At 40.1% G+C, this 17,200-nt stretch overlaps 1 protein-coding gene across 2 annotated transcripts in view; it reads left to right on the plus strand.

Moving 5' to 3' along the window:
• The first annotated feature begins 3,783 nt into the window (after positions 1 to 3,783).
• RSPH3 (radial spoke head 3) overlaps positions 3,784 to 17,200 on the plus strand; it is a 394,995-nt gene continuing 381,578 nt past the window's right edge. Inside the window, exons 1-3 of one of the 2 annotated variants that reach the window (XM_044054703.1) lie at positions 3,784 to 4,032; positions 4,149 to 4,267; positions 14,595 to 14,682. In XM_044054703.1, coding sequence (XP_043910638.1) covers positions 4,152 to 4,267; positions 14,595 to 14,682 — 204 coding nt within the window. In that variant the 5' untranslated portion in view covers positions 3,784 to 4,032; positions 4,149 to 4,151. The remainder of the gene's footprint in view (positions 4,033 to 4,148; positions 4,268 to 14,594; positions 14,683 to 17,200) is intronic. The other variant, XM_044054704.1, reaches the window with a different exon arrangement.

The following is a 17,200-nucleotide window of genomic DNA, read 5'->3' on the forward strand; positions in this document are numbered from 1 at the left end:
TTAGCTTTGTTTGACATGGTAAGGAAACAATGCTATCCTATAGAAAAAATTAAGGAAGAAATACCAGTAAAGTTAAGTTAAGGAATACCACTAGTAAAAGGGCCTGTCAAAGGCAGGAGAGACGGGACAGTAACAAAAAGGGTAAAAAATTAAATTACCAAGAAAAAGGGTAGGAAATAGGCCTAGGTTATAGGCGACAGTGAGAAAAGGCTAACTTGACTAAAAATTTTGTAATTTAGAAGAAAAACTGTCATAAAAACAACAAATTACTACTTACCTTTGCGAGAGATGGCTAACACGTCTGACTAGGAATGCGGCAAACGAGATCTGGAGTATCTAAGAGAGTGGCATTGTGGGTAGGTTCTTAGCTGAGAGTTTTTGGCTTGCGTGAGCTGGGAAACGGCCGTATCAGTTCCGAGGACGGAACTGAGGTCCTATCTGTAATGTATGAACAAAAGATTTACATCAGATTAAAGATTTACAACATCAGATTGATAATTTATTACGTAATCCCAAAAGTACCCTATCAGAATGAATAGAGTAGAAGTGGGGAAGAGAATTTTTTCTTCAAGAAGGTAACGATTACGTTCATGCACACAAGTAATTCAGCTAGTTAGCCACAGTAGGCAACGGTGTAATAAACCCTGCATTGCTCTCATTTTCTTACTTCCAGAATCAGGGACAAATCCAGAAGTAATCGGGACACAATTTAAAATATTATTCTACTGGCCTGATAAGTTGATTCAACGGCGAAATTGATGTGTATTAACCCACCAGATGCGCAGCAGCAAGCCCCTCCCAAACCCCGCCTGCGAGCATGTTGACTACTCCACCCACCGCTTGGAGCATGTTGACTACTACGCCCACCGCTTGATTAAAACAGAAGGTAATACAGAGCTTGTGCATTACACGCGTATTAAAACATAAGCAAATAACAGGTAATTGCACAAAAAAGATTACATTATAACATAAAAATGCAGATGCGATTGCTGTCAAATCAAAGCATTTTTTATTTCGCAAATCAGGGCAAAAGTACAAAGACAAGTACTGTTTGTACAGTTACATGTGCATGTGAACTTAGGCTAAAAACAGACACCCACATTATTAAGTATACAGTCAAGGCAGTTCGTTTTCCTTGTCAGAGCCTTCATCCAGAGCCACTGCTTGAGCTTCCTGGTACTCTTTGATATGGCACAAAAAGTTCAGAAACAAAGTGTCAAAGTCATGTCCGTACTTCGAGCTCCACATATACTCGTCTAGATAACTGGGCACCATAATGAGTGTGCCTGTTAAACATTATAGTATTTGATTACTAAGTTGTTTGTCTTTTCGGCTTTTCTCGGTTAGGGGTCGCCTTATTTAAGTATTAGTATTAAATGGTAAACAGGTCAAAGAAGAAGAACATAGGACGCTCAATATTCCTTGCAGATGAGTAGAGAACACTCGTTATCATCTTAAGCCAAGAAACTGAACAATTCAGAAAAAAGATCTTTCTTCTAGTTTCTGAGAAAAACAGTTGTACGAGTAAACAACTGGCCCTGCTCCCACACACAACCGCAGTCTTATCTCCCTGTAGACTGCTGTACTGATATCCATCTGTCTACCATCATCTGCCTGCATTTGTTCCAGTTTAAACTAAATTAATAAAACAAGTAAATAAATTAAAAGACAACTGTGAGATGTTCAGCCAGTTCAGTAACTATTTTTTCAGACCAGATGCACAAAGCGAAACATATAGTCTGGCGTTTTTGACTAAAAGGAATGAAAACATTTTAAGAAAAGCATCCTATATTACTTGTGCTTATTTGACCTGTTTACCATTTACTATTTACATATTTACTATTCTTCTTCCGGCTTTTCTCGGTTAGGGGTTGCCACAGTGGATCACCTGTCAGCTTATGATTGGCAGTGGAGGTTTTACAGTGTCGAGACACGCACACTCACACCTAGGGCCAATTTAGAGTGTCCAGTCCACCTACAGCATTTCTTTTGGATGTGGGAGGAAACCGGAACACCCAGAGAAAGACCACGTGATGACAGGGAGGACATGCAGATCCACACAGAAGGCACCCCAGCCGAGAATCGAACCGGAGAGCCTCTTGCTGTGAGGTGGCAACGCTAACCACTGCACCACCGTGGCCACCCTTTACATATTTACTATTCTTTGCACTTATTTGACATGTGCATTGCATGTTAATCATGGCACATTTCCGTTGTTAATACCTGCCCTCCGGCAAGTCAATCACGGCGGGCACGCCCATTCCTGCGCAAACTAGGAGGTGGGTTAATACACTTCAATTTCGCCGAATCAACATCCATTTTTATGAAATACAACAAATTTGCTTTCTATTAAATGTAAACCACAACCTTTTCTTTCAAAATCTCCATATTAAAATGGACAGACCAAAAATATTTAAACAAATCTGACTTCTCTGAACTGGAACAGTCAGATATATGAATGCTAATTGGGCGAAATTGAAGTGTATTAGCCCACCAGATGTGCAGTAGCAAGCCCCGCCCAAACCCGCCTGCGAGCATTTTGACTGCACCGCCCACCGTTTGATTGAAAGATGCCACCATAACACAAGGTAATATTTGCGATATGCGAAACACAAGTTAATTGCACAAAAAGATTCGAGTGCACAAAAAGATGCGATTGCTGTGAAATCAAATCATTTTTTTTTATTTCAGCAAAAGTCCAAAGGCATGTACTGTTTGTCCAGTTAACAAGAAAACACATACATTTAGCATGTGCCTATTTCTTTATTTCGTGAACTTAGGCTAAAAAACAGACACACACAACATCCTGATCCACTGTTTGAGCTTGAACCTAACAACCACAAGTAACATAGGAAAGGGGTGGCAAGGTTTAAAAAACAGCCAAGTAAAGGAATGAAGTTTGTTGACTGAACTGATAAACAAAATACTTCAGTAGCAGTCTGACTGCTGCCAACACTGGTTGAACTAAAGTATTCTCATGGAAGCCACTTCAGCTGATTGGAGTGCAGCAGAGCTAATATATTACTTTAACGACAACTTAAATTCACAACCTTTACTATATAGGAGTACTTGACATGCCAAGATCTATTCTGTGTGTTCCAGGTTTGGTTTGCTAGTTACAGATATAACAAGGGGCATACACAGGACACACATGGGCATTTTAAGTCCAGCCAAATTTCTCCAGATGCCCGAATTAATGTAATTGGGTTATATCACAGAGAACTGAGGACTCGTGTGGGATAAAATATTAAGGAACTGCTACTTAAGATCCTCACAAATAAGCATAGCTCTCAACCTGTCACTGCAATAAATCCGGAGAAAGCTTAAGTTAATGGAAGGGACAAATCTGGAAAAGCTTAAGTTAATGGAAGGGACAAATGCCCAAATACAGGGAAAATCACAAATTTTATTAGGAACAGAGCAAAAATTAGGCAGAAATCTGGACATTCTTAGAAAACCTGGACAGTTGAGCGATATGCAAGAAAGTCTTTCAAGTAGATCAAAATTCCGCATCTACTTCACCAGATTACTCACAACAATAAGTCGGTGTTTTGACAGGCGACCCACTACTCCTACGCTTCAATCACCAAACTGTAGCGGCGATCGGTACTCTATAGCGCTACCAAATCCCAACAAACGAATTTACCGTTATATTTGCATTGCGTGTCAATCACGGCACATTGCCGTTGTTAATCCCCGCCCTCAGGCATGTCAATCACGGCGGGCACGCCCATTCCTGCGCGAACTCGGTGGTGGGTTAATACACTACAATTTCGCCGCTAATTGTCACAAGTGTTCAAGACCAAAAAATGCCAAAATGAAATCAACCCTGCTGCACTTTTGTGACACATCAAAATAACATAACTTTTTGAAATATTCAAGCAGTTCAAAAGCAACGTTACCAACAAGGAATAAACTGCATTCACACCCGTTAAATATTTTTTCAGCGACTTGAGAATAATCGGAAATGACGTCAGCAGAGGGAACGGTTGGCGATAGCATTGTTTACATTAGATACAGTAGGTAGGCAAGGTAAAAAGTGTCATCCTAACATACACAAAACGTTGAGTAAATAAATAAAAAAGTGTTATTGGGCTGGCTAATTTATGTAATTTAATTTAACATTTTTGGAACTGTTTTCTTTTCAGGTAATGGCAGCAGTTTTGCAGCCGCAGAAAGAGGCAGTGAGTAGTACCTACACTTTCTCTAGCCGGCCAAGAGCGTTGCAGAACCGACAAAAGTATAGAGATGCAGAGCAAGTGCAGCAGTAAGTAAAGAATTGTGGAAATATTTTAGTGTCAGCCCAGTGTAACAAATAATTATGAGCATGCAGTATCTGGTATAATGATTGTACTGCGTTATTTTTTTCAAATAAGTCTACAGGTCCGATATTGATGATCATAACGTTAGTTGTCTAGATTTACAATATGCCAAGGTTTTCCAAGACTTGTGTGGATGTGTGTTGATTAGGAACTTGGGAATTAGGAAATATTTTTGCCTTTTTCGGAGACTGAAACCTTGCGTCACTTTTGCGTTTCTTAAAGTTTTGATCTTTAGTTAAACTGAAGCAGTTTTGCAAGAATTTGTGGACAATATACCTCTCAAATTTCCCATATTTTCACTCAGTGTTTAGCTTTGTCGCTCTTAATCCCCCATCAAAGTGGTGATTATTGGATAAACAATTGTATTATCCTTAAATAATTTCAATAATTTGAGTTATAGGGTTCTTTTATTTCAGAAATATATATTAATTCATATTCTCTTAATCTGCCAGTCTCAAGTTCATTGTACTAATATTTGAAATGTCCCTGTTTATTTCTGAATTTGTCTCGGTTTCATTTGTCCCCGATTCATTGAGAGCCACGGTAGACATTTTTGTTCTGGAGATCTATATATAATGAAAAATAAGAGTAATTTGTTTGTAGTTCCTGGAATACTGTCTGAAGTGGAGTTTATATATTATTTTTGTTCATTACATGCTTTCTATAAAACTTTAATAAGGGAAACGTCTTAACTTGTAATACTTGGGTGTAAATTGTTTGCTTACTTCCCCTTTTTGAATGGCTCCTGCATTTCTCAAATCTTGTTAGGTCTGACCTTAGTGTTGTGAGGTGCTGTACTCCCAACTCCCCAGCTACGGTAAATATCCTCCAGGGATGGATCATTTGTGAAGATGGGGAGCCAATTTACATGAGTCTGAATATTGACTTTCCAAACAGAATATCTAGTAACTTTGTTACACGCAGAAGACGACCCTTGATCACTACAAGTAACAGTTGCCTTAAAAGTTAGGGAGAACAGTTTTGTTTGTTTATTTTTTATTTGTTTGTTTACTGGCGTAATGCACTGATCAGTAGTGACCGTTTTCAGACTCAGCCCATGTGAAAGACAAAACAATTCGGTGATATTGTAGTTGAGGGCCTCACCAGATGCGCAGTAGCAAGCCACGCCCAAAACCCACCCTCGTGATATGTCATTCATGAATATGCATTCCCTCCGAATGTACAACTGAAGAAAAAGTGCACTGATATTGTAAAATGACAGTAAATATAACAGTAAACTGAAGTAAATTACCGGTATGCGTGAACATTTAAACAAAAACACTTTCTCGACCTTGGGTATTTCAGTTTCTTAGAGGACTGCCAACTGCTAAATTATGTATTTGATACAAAGTAATAGCTTCTTATTTAAACTAAGGTTGTCACAGTGCTTTTAATAGTCAAACAGTCGCCAAAATCTCATTATTTATTTGGTATTTCTTTACCGGAATGGTCCAACTGGTCTGGAGGGGACCAGAAAGTGACCATTTTCAACGGAGTACTCATCTGAAATATGTTTGCCTTAGATCTGACAGGTAACTCACAGCAACATACAGCTCTGTAGAAAACATAAATCACAGATCTTGAGACATACTTATACAAATGCTAATAATAAAGTGTCAAAAATTTGCCAGAAAGGTAGTTGTTATAGTGCCAAGGTGGAAATTACCTTTTGGAAAAGAAACGTGCATACTGCAAAGACGCTGCTCTAATCCAGGTAATAAACCAATGTTGCAGAAAGTGCGAGCCAGAAATAGTAAAAACCGTTATGTTATGATAAACATTTGATAAGGCAGATTCAGTTACACCTTTGGTAATAATATCTAATAAACGCAGCCCTTTAAGGAGATGCAACTTATGCACAACAACGCAAACTTGACAATCGCAGCATAACACAATGTTCATAGGATATAGTGAATCACAGAACAAAGTCTCCTTTAAACACTCACGCTATGAGAAACACAGAAATTACCAGGTGCAGCAACCGGGATGGCGAGTTTAATCGACCTAAAATGTTAAGAAATATAGAATTTATTGCCAGTTGTCGAAAACCCCAAGTAATATACAGACCGGGTTGTCACTCAATTTGCGACATGCCCACTTCTGTGCGAAACGAACTGGTGAGGCCCTCAACCACAATAACGCCAACAATTCTTCTACAAAAATACAGAAATATAAGCAATAACAGAGTAGTTCAGACTAATTACATAGAGAAAACTGTGTGTATACAGTCTAGTGAACAAGCATAGTGCAATGTACAATCAAGCAGAGTGTAATGTACAATTTCAAATTAGGATGGACACATTCTGTCACCTGTAAAGCTAATAATCTAGCTCATTTTAAAGACGTTATGTGTGTGTGTGTGTGTGTGGGGGGGGGCATACAAATGCAATTAATCAAAATTACTTTCTGCTTTGTAGCCAGTATGATTAATTGCAACTTTGTTCTAAAACAAAAAATTATTATAGTTAAATAACTTGTACACAGTTTCTGCTCATCTAGTTCACCAGCACTGGCCTTGGAAGAAGGGGACGTATCTAACAAATTCCCATTCATTACAAAACAATATATTCAAAGAACGTAACAAATTTCTCTAAAGCCAACTTCACGCTTCTTAAGACAGAAGTGGCAAACTTCACGACACCCATGCTGATGGACAATAGAGATACGACTGCTGAATCCTGTACAATTGCAGGTTATAAGCATTTACATGACTGCATGGATCGTACAATCCCTAACAGAACCAAGATGCTATCCTCCAAAAAAGGAAGCCAATCTGGTGGTCCCCTGCTATAAACAAACTCTACAACAGAAGAAAGAAACTGTTGCAAAAAAAGAGTAAAATCTCATGACTGGAGGAACTCCGTGGTCAGCCTCAATAATAAGCTGAGATCCCTCATAAAATCCTCCAAAGCTAGTTACAAAAACAAAATCGCCACTGATTCTAAAGACAACCACAAAGCATTCTATAGCTATGTCAAGAATCTCAATGACAACACTCAGATCTGCTCTGAGTTACAGCACAATGGCACTAAATATACAGAACCAACTGATATTGCCAATATCCCGGCAGATAGGTTCAGTGCTAACTTTACCCCTCTCTCATCCCCTAAAGGGTCCATCTCTATACCGGAAGAATGCAAAGTACCTGTAATCACGGCTGCACAGGTAAAAAACACACTCTCCAAAGCCAAGAACACAGCATCCATGGGACCTGACAACATCCCATGCTGCATTCTACATGAACTACAGAACCAACTGGCACCCCACCTAAGTACCATGTTCAATCATAGCCTCACCTCAGGCTTTGTGCCCACTGACTGGCGCACAGCAACAGTTATCCCACTCTACAAAGGGGGAGCCACCACGGACCCTGGGAACTACCGCCCCCATTAGCCTGATGAGCCTGGTCTGCAAGGCTATGGAGCGAATCATCATAGAACTTATAAACAATGACATTGGTAATATCCAAAATCTGGACCCTACCTAGTTCGGGTTTGTAAAAGGCAGATCATGTCTCCTAAACCTGATAGACTTCTTTGAAGCGGTCACCAAAGCTGTAGATGAGGGAAAGGTGGTACACACAGCCTATCTAGATCTCGCCAAGGCTTTCAACACCATCCCCCACTCTGGAATTATAGACAAACTCACTAAACTAGGTATAAATCCCTATGTCACAAGATGGGTTGCCAACTGGCTCACTGACCAAACCTACACTGTGAAAGTAGCAGACTCTAAATCCAACCTCAGACCAGTGACAAGTGGTGTACCACAGGGTTCATTCCTAGGTCCTCTCCTGTTTGGTATCTACGTCTCTGAAGTACAGGCGAACACAGAATGTCTTTGGCTAACAGAGTTCGCAGATGGGATGTTTGCAAGGTTACCACTAGAAAGAGTGTCCACAATTCGCCAACAAGTGCAAATTCTAATGCAGAGCAAAAGGATCCAAGTCAGGTATGTCCTTCAAACTCTGGGCTCCATGGCAGCTGCCATTCTTCTAATCCCACTAGCGCGCTTCCACATGAGAATTCTTCAGTGGCTTCTTTTCACACACTGGTCCTTCCAAGAGCTACTCATGTCTCACATGATCCTGATCACAGAGGCATGCAAAAGACACCTTTCTTGGTGGATGGTCTCCCCATTAGTTACTCAGGGAAGACCTTTCATACAACCCCCTCCGGTAGCCACAGTGACGACAGACACCTCCCTGATAGGGGGGGGGGCATTATCTGGGCAGGACAGTCCAAGGCACTTGGCAACCTCACGAGTACCATCTGCATATAAATGTCCTAGAAATGAGAGCCATGCTCCTAGCGTTGCAAGCTCTTCAAGACTCTCTTCCTTTCAGGACCATTGCAATTCAAACAGACAACATGTCAGTGGTGTGGTACATCAGCAAGCAGGGTGGAACCAGATCCTACCCCCTGTGTCGAGAAGCACTCAGACTTTGGCAGTGGACGATTTCTTCCCAACGTTTTCTGATTGCATTGCACATCCCTGGGAGATCCAGCGTCATAGCGGACTGGCTCAGCAGAGCTATCCTCATGCCTCACGAGTGGTCTCTGAATCAGGAAGTTGCGGAACTTATTTTCCGCAAATGGGGACAGCCTTGCTGTGATCTTTTTCCCACCCCCTTCAACAGCAAATGCAGCAACTACTTCTCCCTTCTTCCGCTTCCAGGTCACATACCCAGAGATGCTGTAGTCCATGATTGGCCTCAGGGACTTCTTTATGCTTTTCCTCCATTTCCCCTGATACCGAAACTCATACAGAAAGCAAAATCGTTGGGTTGCAAAATGATCCTCGTTGCCCCCTACTGGCCTTGACAGATATGGTTCCTGTTCCTGCACCATTAACTTCTCGATCAACCCTGGACTCTGGACTCAATTCCAGATCTCATGATTCATCAATCAGGCGGTTGCATCAATCCCTCCAAACTCTCCAGCTCACAGCTTGGTTGCTCCACTTCCAACCTTAGCCAGGCTTCCCAGCATTTCCCCAGCAGTACGTGAGATTATCGTCTCCTCTCATAAGTCTACAACGAGAAAAACTTATGCTACCAAACGGAAGCATTTTTCTTGTTGGGCGGGGTCTAGGAATGTGGATCCCTTCTCAGTCCCAGTCCCAGTCCACGGAATTGTGGAATTCCTGGCACAACTGTTTCACTCTGGGGCCACTTCCGCTATGATTATGATTAGGGTAAATTAGCGGCCATTTCTAATTTTCATATTGGTTTGTCAAATTCTAACATTATGTCTCATAAGCTCTGTAAAGCTTTTTTGAAAGGAACATCTCTTCTTAGACTTCCAGTGAGAGATCCTCCTCCCCCTTGGGACCTTAATTTAGTTCTAACTTCTTTAATTCTGCCCCCTTTTGAACCAGCAGCTTCCTGCTCCATCAAGTTTGTGGAAGACACTCTTTCTGGTAGCTATCACTTCAGCTAGGCATGTCTCAGAACTCCTGGCACTATGTGTTCATCCTCCCTACCTGGTGTTTCACAAGGACAGAGTTGCTCTGAGGACTAATCCTTTGTTTCTTCCTAAAGTCTGCTCAGAAAATAATTTAAACCAATCTGTAGATCTCCCTGTGTTCTTCCCAAATCATAGCAACAAGGCAGAGTACAAACTTCACCAACTGGACGTTCATAGACAATTGCGTTTACCTGCACAGAACTAAAGAAATAAGAAAGTCAGACCAATTACTCCTTTCTTATGCCTTAAACAAACAAGGTCTCCCAGTTTCCAAGGTGACCTTATCCAGATGGTTGTCCCACACTATTACTTTTATTTATCAGTTAAGGAACAAAGAGTTACCAATTAAACCGAAAGGTCATTCTACTAGGGCGTTAGCCACCTCCATAGCCTTTCAGTCTAGGTTGCCCATGGATTCCATCTGTGCAGCTGCCACGTGAGCAAACCCTCATACCTTTATTTCTCATTACAAGGTGGATATGGTCTCCCGGAGCAGAGCTGACTTTGGTTCCACTGTTCTGAAGAGTCTGTTCCACTGAGCCACCCAGGGTGTTAGGTGCTAGGGACGCTGTGTTATCTTAACTGAAGTGTTTTTAATAAAGGAAGAGTGTTTTAATTTCAATCAAGTTTACCCGCTTCTTCGCTAGTTTGCACTCTTTTTTACCTTTGCTAGGGACGCTGTCCCAAACAGCAAGAATGAAGGCGAGATAGACAACTTAACATTAAGAAGTTATGTGCCTACCATAATGTTCCATGTTAGTTGTCTTCATCTCGCCTTCTTTCTTGCGTCCCTCCCTCTGTCCCCCATCCTAGTGGATTGAGAGGAGTTCCTTTTTTTTTTTTCCACTGGCTGAGTATTTTTTTATTGTTTATTCTTCTGGCCAGGTTTTCCTAACCTATTCTAGATATTAGAATGCATGGAACAACCAGTTTTTTGATAACTGGTTTCGCTCTTATTATGTCTGGTTTAGCTATTTCAAATGAGATCTGGGTAGCTATCGTTAGGCATTATGGAATAAGGGGTAGCCTCGAGCTATTGAAGATGGCCGAGTCGGAGCCGAAGATCGGCTCCGATCCCAAACAGCAAGAAAGAAAGCGAGATGAAGACAACTAACATGGAACTTTATGGTAGGTACATAACTTCTTATTTTCCTTGCAAAGAGGCCTCAGGAATGTTCTGAAACAAATACGCAGTATGAGTTTGAAACACAGGGCCCCATCTGCTAAACATTTGCCCAACATCTAAATTAAGTATCCTATCTTCTGCATAATCAAAAAGGTACCATAACGACATAACACCACTGAGATGATACATGAAATTGTATACCATTCTGCTTCTTGGATATTAAGGTGTCAAGAGATTGGAAAGGATTTAAAAACCTCACAGGATTTAATTAGAGGAATCTCTGCAATTCCTTCCTCTTTCAAGATGTGTTGTTAATCAAAGAGTTAATGTACTGTGGTAAGTTAAACAGCTAAGGCAAAGGGTGGATGTCATCACCTGCAGAGACAGAACAAAGAAATTCCAAAACTCTCTGTCCTTTAAAGACATTTACTGCAGTAGAACTGAACACAATCAGTCATTTTGAGGTAGTCATTTCTGAGTCAGTCATTTTGGGTCATTCACTCTTGAGACATTCTGCTCAGTCAGAATTTGGAGCAGTCAGCCAGAGACTTCAGACTTTGAGAAATTAGTCTTTTTGCTTTAGTCATACTTGACTGCTGTTTACAAACAGACACATAAAGGCCCCTGCTGAAGGATTGATATAGCTTTCTACATTCTGGAAAAGGAATCCAGGACTGTGATATTGCATCTTGCCTATTCTGGGAATGGCAAATCCAAAAAGGTAGGTCCTTTCTCAGTGAGGGAAAGTTGAGCGTACCAAGTAGGGGCATTTAACCAGGGTTCTCTACAACTGAACTGGACTTTAGCTTGCAAGAGGAGTCAGCATCCAAGTGCAAGTAAGTATCAACTGTTTTGTGGCTCTCTCCAAAGACAGAGTGGACAGAGAATCCAGAACTACAGAATTACAGACTTTTAGACTGGACCCTTTTGTCTGACACTTGGTATGTTGTATGCTTTACCATACTGCCAGAAACTACCATATGTAAGTTGATATTTTTTTGACTTTCATGCTGTACAGCAAGTTGAGTTTTATTGCTTGATGCTTACTAGAAATTAAGTTAATCATTTATTTCTTATAGGAGTTCATAGGTAAGTACTAGGCTAGCTGCCCTTGTGGGCCAGTTTAAGCCTAGCCAAATTTCCCTGGAAGAATCAAACCTTGTACTTATTGTTTATGAGGTAAACACTTTAACCAGTATGCCTTATGTGCTACGAAATTCTATTTTTGTACAAAATTCAACTTTGTACATGTTAGCTATTTTAATTTTGTCTGGACTGTAACCTAGAACAATAGGATTTGAAAAAGGGGACAAATAAGTGTTGAGTCAGCTTATTCTCAAACACAGACAAATACATTGCTTATAATGTAAAGTATTCCATTCCAGCCTAATTGTTCTGACACAGTGGACAGTCAGGAATTTGAACATCTACTGTTACAGTTAAGTGCAGCTTACATAGCTGTACTTTAATCAAGTTGGCTCCTAACAAAATGGATAATATTCTCATTTTTCTTGGAAACCCTTGGATGTACTGACTTCAGATAAAGGCATTGAGAGAGAAATACCATTCCCCTTGTAATACCATTCCCCTTGTGTGACACTTCTCTGATGTGGTATTGCTGTGGGTTAAGAAATGAATTTGTGACAGTAGTAGTGTTCATTATAAATCTCACTGCTGTCAAGACTACAAGTATGCACTATCACACACAACCTTTTTAAAGGACTGCACATAATCTTTATGAATATGTGGTCTGTGGGTCTATGTTTACTCCTTGAAGGTTCTTTCCTTGAACCTTGATGAGTGAACACTAGACATGGAATGTACATTAATCAAACATCATGGGTTGGGAGGGCGGCATAATGGTTAAGGTGTTTGCCTTACAAACACAAGGTGCAGGGTTTGAGTCTCACAAGGAACAATTGGCTAGGCTTAAAATGGCTCGCAAGGGTAGTTAGCTTAGTGCTAATCTATGAACCTATAAATTTTCACTTCAGTGAATGTGCGAGATGGGGAAAGTAACTAGTTGGCTAACAATTCCCCATCTCACACATCATAGTATTTTAAACCCACCCAGATGGGAGGCTGTGCCCACCACACCCCCCTAACTATATATACCACCTCCAAGATTGCACTACAAGTAGAAATTTGCCCTTTTCTCCACATTAGTGCAATCACGGAGTTGGTATATATAGTTGAGGGGTGTGTGGGGTGCAGCTGCCCACCTGGGTGTGTTTGAAATACTCCGGTGTGTGAGACAAGGAAATGTTGGCCAACTAGTTACTTTCCCTGTCTCACACATTCGCTGAAGTGAACATTTGATTAATGAACATTTGATTTGTTGTTTTCGCTCATCTGAGGTTCAAGGAAAGGACCTTCAATGAGTAAACATAGACCCGTGGTGTGTCTGGGTTAGGTTCTTGTCAGGTTACTGAATGGCTTTAAAATGAAAGTTGTTTGGTAAAAAAAAATTATTGTTGAAAAATACTTTCAATGATTTTTCAGATTGTTCTTTTCTGTTGTGTAACACTCGATATGGAGTTGGTATGTAAAAGTTGGGGGTCTCCCCACACATGCGGGTTGAAGGGGAGGCAAAAAAATAAGGTTTGTTTGGTGATTATCTAAAGTGGTTTTCACTACTTTTTCAACTGAATGGCTTTCATTTCAGTCATTCTCTGACTCAACTTAATTCTATGTGAGTTGACCTTCTACTTGCATAATTAAGTGATAAATTTAATCCTGCAATGCTCTGCTTGTGCTTTAGACTGCCTTCATTTTACAATAATTGCTTATCTGTGTACTTTATTTTATAAGTTTTATGCATGTTTTATACACATTCCTCTGACTTTCTGGTCTTTGGACCAATTTAGTTATCCACTTAACCAGTAAAAACAATATAGAACATATCATCCAGTTCAACTCTTGTGGAGCTTTGCTATCAGTATGAATGTTGTGTCTTCCACTATTAGCAGCTTTTCTAGCGTGTGATATCTGCATGGTGGTGCAATGTTCTTGGAGAGTGTTGGGGTGCATTGCATGCTCTCTTACTTTACAGTGTATGTCCAGCTGAAATGTTTGCGTGAACAGAAGGCAGATAGGTATGTAAACCTATGTATCTTGTGGGATAGGCTGTGCACACTATATAGTGGGGGGGTCAAGTCCATCATTAGTGATCAAGAGGATAGCTTGAAGAAAAGAAGGGAATGGATATCATGAAAGAGATATTTTCATTTGAAGAAGTGATTAGCAAAATAGCAGAAACAAAGTGTTGAGAGACAAGTTGGGATTGAGGTTGGAGGAAGATATTGGTTGAAAATGAAAAGACTACTTCAGAAAAAAAAACACAATTTTGTCAATGAGGTGCATTACCCAGACAAAATAATGCAATAATAGATAAATTGTAGGTATTTACAAATGTCCATTACTTCATAAGGTAGCAGAACATGGTTTAGAACAATGTGTTTTTGGAATATGCAATGCTTGGGATACTTTGAAAAAGTATTCAGAATGAAATGATAGGGTAGCTACACACTGAGGAGTCTTGAGTATCCAGAAAATGTGGTCTCTTTGGTTCTTCCCCCAACACTGATTGCAAGAAACTGAAAATTACCTGAACACTTGTTGCAATTTATGAATACAGAGTGTTTTAATGAGTAACCTTTTTAATTAATTGTTTTTCAGGAATGAAACACTACCATTTTATGGGAATATCATGTATGACAGGAGGGTTGTGCGTGGAAACACTTATGCCCAACAGATATTACCTGTGGTAAGTATTGCCAAAGCTGGTTATGTTATTAGGACCATAACTGAGTATTCCAGTTTGAGAGCTATATTTCAAAATAATACTCCTTGCTGTCTCTCTCTGATGCCAAACTTATCTGTGCAAACTATACTTTCTTTTTCTTCTTAAACATGATGTCATCTTATCTCCTCTGGTTTCCCTACACTTGTATGTTTAACAAAAAATTACTATGCCTTTGTCCTGGCTGGCATAGTTCTAGACTTTACTACCTACCCCCATGTATAGATGCAATATATGACAGTCCTGGGAGAGGGATGCAATATATGACAGTCCTGGGAGAGGGAATGGGGAAGACTTCCCTGTTTTGTCAGAATGTTGTGCCCATCCCTGTGGATGCTTCTGCAGCCATTAATACGGTTGTTCCCAGTTCTCCTGTCAAAAAGAAACAGAAAACTAAGCATGTATCTACTCCTCCTCAATTTCCTTATGACATGAGTGTTTTACTGGTTCCGGCTCAGGGTTTAATGGAGGCTACTGATCCTTCTTTTCAAATAGTTTCTGGTAAAAGAAAGAGGGATACCCCCTTTCCTGAAGAGATTCAAGATTCTTAATTTGAACAGAAGGATCGGGGACTAATTACAGGATTTGTTCCTTGGAATTCTGATTCAGATTCAGAGGAGAGCTGTGTGTGTGTGTGTGTGTGTGTGTGTGTGTGTGTGTGTGTGTGTGTGTGTGTAGGGGGGGCATACCTCTCAACTGCCCAAATTTTTGCCTCATCATATTTTTGGTCTGTTTCGCTTAAATTTGTGGTTTTCTGACAAATCACTGAGGACTGAAGTCAGAAAATAATGGCAGTCATTTGAGTTTCAGACTTCATATCCTTCAGAAAATTCATAAGGCAAAACCTGTTATTGTATCAACTTTCTAAGCTTGTAAGAGCAATAGTTAAAAAGTGTCCTTATTTTTGGGCCTTTGCCCCCCCCCCCCCCCATTATTTGTGGCTTTGCCCAGATTTCTTGCTGTAAGAGGTTGAGAGATATGGGGTGGTCTGTTTCTTTTAAACTATTTGTAGAATGTGGTAGTGTTTTTTGTAGGCGAACACCAAGGTTTCTCAGAACACCAAGGTTTCTCATTCTATCAGAAAATACTATGAGCTGTTACAGAAGAAATTTCCAGAAACTGCACTTGTTCCTCTAGTTCTCTCAGCTTTGAAGGATGTCTGTTATTGCCTGCGATTTTCTTGACAGTGTGCCCCTGAAAAGGCAGATAGGATATATAAAGTTCTTCAGTGCTTTAAGTTTCTGTACTGTCTTCCCAATCCTGATCCAACAGGATTATTATTAGTTAATCTTTCTGCTGCTATGCACTTACTTAATTCCAAGCTTGTTCCCTCTGATAAGGATGGGAAGATTATTGATAAGTATATGAAAAAAAACATATGCTTCATTCAGCATTTGAATTTTTCTTGCTTATATGTTAAGGTTTGTTCTGATTAAATGTGAAAGTATGAGGAATGTTTTATATCCAATTTCTTCTTGTGAGGAAATGTCTGCTTGTGATTTTTGTGTGTGGATCACATTATCAGTTCTCTGAATTACCCTTTGGTCTGTTTACTGCTCCGTAGATATTCACAAAGTGTGTGGCTCCTGTGATAGCCTACTGCAGACTGAAATGTATTCATATTTTTCATTATTTATACAACTTGCCTATCTTTGCAGAGTCTTTTTCAGTATCACAAATCTCTCAGTTTGGCAAGGTATCTCCTGCACAGACTGGGATTCCAAATGAAAAAGAAGTCTTGTCTGACTCCTCCTCACAGGATTGTTCACATAGAGTGAATCCTGGCCACCTTCATTCAGAGAATCTTTCTTCCATAGGCAAAAATAGATCTGCGCTTAGGTCTTTTCCTTAGTTTTCCACTCTGGCAGCCATCTCAGCAAGGCAGTTCCTCAAGATTCTGAGTCTCGTGGCATCAGTGATAACAATACCTTTTACAAGACTCCAGATGGAAAAAATCCACTGATACCTGAAATCCTTATTGTCCTAGAATCAACATCCCTGAACAATTCAGATTCTAGTTTTAGGGTTTGTGGAGGTTGATGTAGTACATATGCCAAATTTCTCCAAACCCAATTCTCCTTCTCCCTTCATGTTCTAGCACAGTTAGTTACAACAGATGCTTCAGACTTTGTTTGGGGAGCAGTGTCTATATGAATAAATGTTCGGAGTCTTTGGAAAAAAAAAAACAGACCAAAACACACAAATATCAAATATAAAAATATATCTCTTATAAAGTAAAAGCTGTCATCTCTTAACTATTCCAGGACCTCTGCAAGTCTTTACAGACAACACCTCAGTAATGTGATGCATAAAAAAGCAAGGAGAACCAGTACTGCCGATGGTATATCGGGATATACCTTTTCAACACAGTCTCAGTCTACAGGCATCTTACGTACTGTGAAAGAAACACTGTGTAGCAGACAAGCTGAGCAGGACCAAGACAAATCCTCACAAATGGAATCTGAATCAGGGTGTCTTCCAA

Source organism: Protopterus annectens, chromosome 13.part0 (assembly GCF_019279795.1).
Source record: "Protopterus annectens isolate FY-2018-M chromosome 13.part0, PAN1.0, whole genome shotgun sequence".
NCBI classification, from domain to species: domain Eukaryota; kingdom Metazoa; phylum Chordata; order Ceratodontiformes; family Protopteridae; genus Protopterus; species Protopterus annectens.